The following is a 3,366-nucleotide window of genomic DNA, read 5'->3' on the forward strand; positions in this document are numbered from 1 at the left end:
TAAATGTTAGGCTGATTGGTAACTCTAAATTGTCCCTCGGTGTGAGTGAAAGGTTGTCTGAATGTCTTGTTTGTCTCCAGTGTCCCTGTGATGGAATTGTGACCTGTCCAGAGTGTACCCCGTCCCTCGCACAGTGGCTGCTGCTGGATATGGGCACCAGTGCTTTTTCCCTAACTTTGAAAAGCTTTAACAGTATCAGCTTCTGCTAAATTAGGTTTTGCAAACTTTAAAGTAGCACATATTCTTTAACATATTTAAATCATTCAGTTTGGGTTTCTATAAAGTGAAACTGCAATGCTTTGGTCTAAACTCCTGGTTACTGTAGCTCCACAGGCCCCTCTTTCACCCCTTTTCTAAAGCACGCTGAGAGCAACTCGTTTTGGTGCTGTCTCTTTGAATGCAAATGAGTTGCTTACACCCCGCCCCTCCACCACATTCACCCATTACTGTAGTTTGATAGCAGAAATACAAACAGCAACGCAGACACTTTTTATTTACAATTTCATTAAAAGATGTCKACATTGGAAGACTTGTCCATCCAGCCTGACATGTTGGAGCCAGAGTCTGACTCAGAGCCAGAGGAGATAAGACGACAAACCTGCTGAACCGTGGATTCATGAAATTTGTTCGCCGGAATTTTGTGACATTATTGTTCAAAAAACATAAGAGGGAATAGAGAAAACTTAACGGACTGGAAAATGTGACCCAAAGATATCTACACTGCAAGAGGGACTAACTTTTAACTTTCCTGCACACCTAGACTCCAAGTACACAAYAAAATGCATTTAAAAATGTGGATTTTGCATAATGTCTCCTTTAAGTCAGCTAACAGCTAACATCAGGTTTGTATTGGTCCCACCACAAGTGGTGTCTTCCGCTAATTTTTGCCTATGTCTAATGGTTTAGCGCTAGCAAAACATTATTTTCAGTTAGTGGTTTATGAGTTAGCAAAGCTAACTTTTTGGTTAGCTGTGCCCATCACTGCTCTTTTTCAAAGAACAGGTGGAAACGCCCCCCACCAGCCGTCCTTTCTGATGTCCTTGCAGACCGGATCTGTTGTTGATGCTGGGATGGATTTGATTTCGATTAAGTGTCGCAACAAATCTCATGCAGGAAGGAAGGGAACGTACTGACCCAAACACAATGTTGTTATGTCACCAAATTTCTCCGGCTTTAGTCACTGAAAGCCTTTTAAGGCAATTCTGTATCTTAAACCAAAAGTGTTTAAAGTATAGTAAATTAAATATGTGTGTATTGTAAAAATAAAAACATGCAGGTTGAGAGAAAACAGGTTGTAAGACCATGTTGAGCAGGTCAGGTCAGGCTGGGACTTTATCRCCTTATTTTCAATGCTGTGGAGCTGAAATCGGAAGTCTTAATGTCAGTTTCACCTTCCTCYTATCTTTTTGTCACGTTGCAATGGATGGAAACCATCATGAATTACAGGTGACAGTAATTAAAGCAATCTGCACGTCTACTGGAAGGTGAACAAAAATAAAAGAAATTAGTTTTGAGGTTTTTTTGTCAATGTTTGCCTAACAAAAATGACACTTGTAACGATGAGTAACTCTGGATTTTCCTCAACATTAAAAACTTTCCATAGAAATGCAGTCAGGTGAATTAATGTGTCAGGTTTACCAGCGTCCAACACAAACAAGCTGGGTCGTGTCAGATAATTGACGGTGAACACTATTATATGGCACATCTATAAGTTAAATGTCATTAAAGTAGGGCAAAACTGTACTACAAATCCCAATTGTTTGACTTAAAAATAAGAAAAGAATACAAAAAGATAATTAAGTTGATTATCTCTTGCTTTTTCCCACAACATAATCAAAGATAGATGAAAAATCCAATTATTGGCATGAAAGTTGGCCAGCTGTCATGYGAAGAATGCACTAAATACAGTAATAAAAAGAAAAACAATACAACTATTTCTCATTTAAAGTATTATTTTTGGAGCCGGACAAAATGTTAGTGAAGGCCAGATGTGGCCCGCAGTCCTTCAGTTTGACACGTTGGCTAGTCTCAAGTGGACCAGACCAGTTTTATTTTGTTTTCTGTTAAACTTTTTAATATATCTAGTTCTCTTATCCGCATTATTTTTAGTCAAACATGTGGGTGTAAAAAAAAAAAAAGGGAAGAGAAACCAAAATGGGTAGCAAGCTGCCTGCGGCGGCGTGACGTGTGTCACGTGACTCGAGCTAAACCAGGAAGTGCCCGGTAGCCGCAAGCAGGAGGACAACACCGTCTGATTGTTTTAAAATGGTTCCGTGCCGCGACACAGACTGATTTAAAGCTGAATCGCGGCGTGGAAAGACAAAACGAAAGACAGAAAATYAAAATGGGCGTAAAAGCAGCGCTCGGTGCCGCTTTGTTGTCCGTCATTTTCTTCACCACGCAGGTAAGTTCGATCAAAAACAGCCCCAGCTGATGTGACAGTTTGATTATCGATCAAAGTAATGGCGGACAAAAGGGTTTTGCTGTTTAAATCATACATCTTGAAGTTTGGTCATGATTAATAGGCGAACTATTTATAGGTAAGCTAGTGGGGCTAAGCTAGGTAAAGGTTAGCTTTTTTGATACGTTAACGTTCAAATCAGTTTAATACGATAAAATATAACATTGATTTTTTTATTTTGAAGGGGTGTGTTAATATAGATATAATGTAAGTAACTGAAATGAAGTAAAAAAAAAAAACACGTATCAGATATCTGTGTTCAACAACGAGAGACGTCGACCACCAAGCTKATTTTTACAACTTTTACTTTGTTAAAAAATAAAAGTGCCCCTTAGAAAGAAGTAGAATTAACTCTGAGGTCCCTTGTTTACTTTGTCAGACTGACTGAAAGGTTTTAAATCAAGACAAATTTCTTTACCTTTGTTTTTACATCAATTCATCAACTTTCAGTTTTGACTTTGAATAGGCTAAATACAAGTATGTATCTGTATCCCTCAGTATACATAAGTATCAATTGGCTTGCCTTTTTGTTTAACATGTGAACCAGTGGTGGGAATAACCTCCTAATGATATGAAAATACAATACTAATGTGTAACATTATTAATATAATTCAATTCAAACATCCTTTGTTGATCCCAGTGTTTATTTTGTCTGGTGAAGCAGAGCTGAGTTGACCTTGTCTGGAGCTGTCTTGCAGAAAGTGAACATAATGTTATATTTTTAAAAGATAAAAGGTCAAGAAGCTATCGTGCACTTCTCAAACGGAGACACGTACAGAGAGTACTGCATCGTCCACAACCACTCCTGGACTCCGCTCAAACCAACACTCGATGCTGCCGTAAGCTCAAAGTCCAGGTTTCGTTTCCCACAATGATCAAGGTCGGAAACTTTCTCTTCTTTACTC

At 38.6% G+C, this 3,366-nt stretch overlaps 1 protein-coding gene across 2 annotated transcripts in view; it reads left to right on the plus strand.

Moving 5' to 3' along the window:
* Positions 1 to 2,196: 2,196 nt before the first annotated feature.
* The window catches only part of sppl2a (signal peptide peptidase like 2A), a gene marked incomplete in the record, with an annotated part of 24,759 nt that continues 23,589 nt past the window's right edge, over positions 2,197 to 3,366 (plus strand). Inside the window, 2 exon segments of one of the 2 annotated variants that reach the window (XM_014010429.1) lie at positions 2,197 to 2,404; positions 3,190 to 3,300. In XM_014010429.1, coding sequence (XP_013865883.1) covers positions 2,345 to 2,404; positions 3,190 to 3,300 — 171 coding nt within the window. 2 annotated transcript variants of the gene reach the window in all.

This window comes from Austrofundulus limnaeus, unplaced genomic scaffold, assembly GCF_001266775.1.
Source record: "Austrofundulus limnaeus strain Quisiro unplaced genomic scaffold, Austrofundulus_limnaeus-1.0 Scaffold69, whole genome shotgun sequence".
In the NCBI taxonomy this organism is placed as follows: Eukaryota; Metazoa; Chordata; class Actinopteri; order Cyprinodontiformes; family Rivulidae; genus Austrofundulus; species Austrofundulus limnaeus.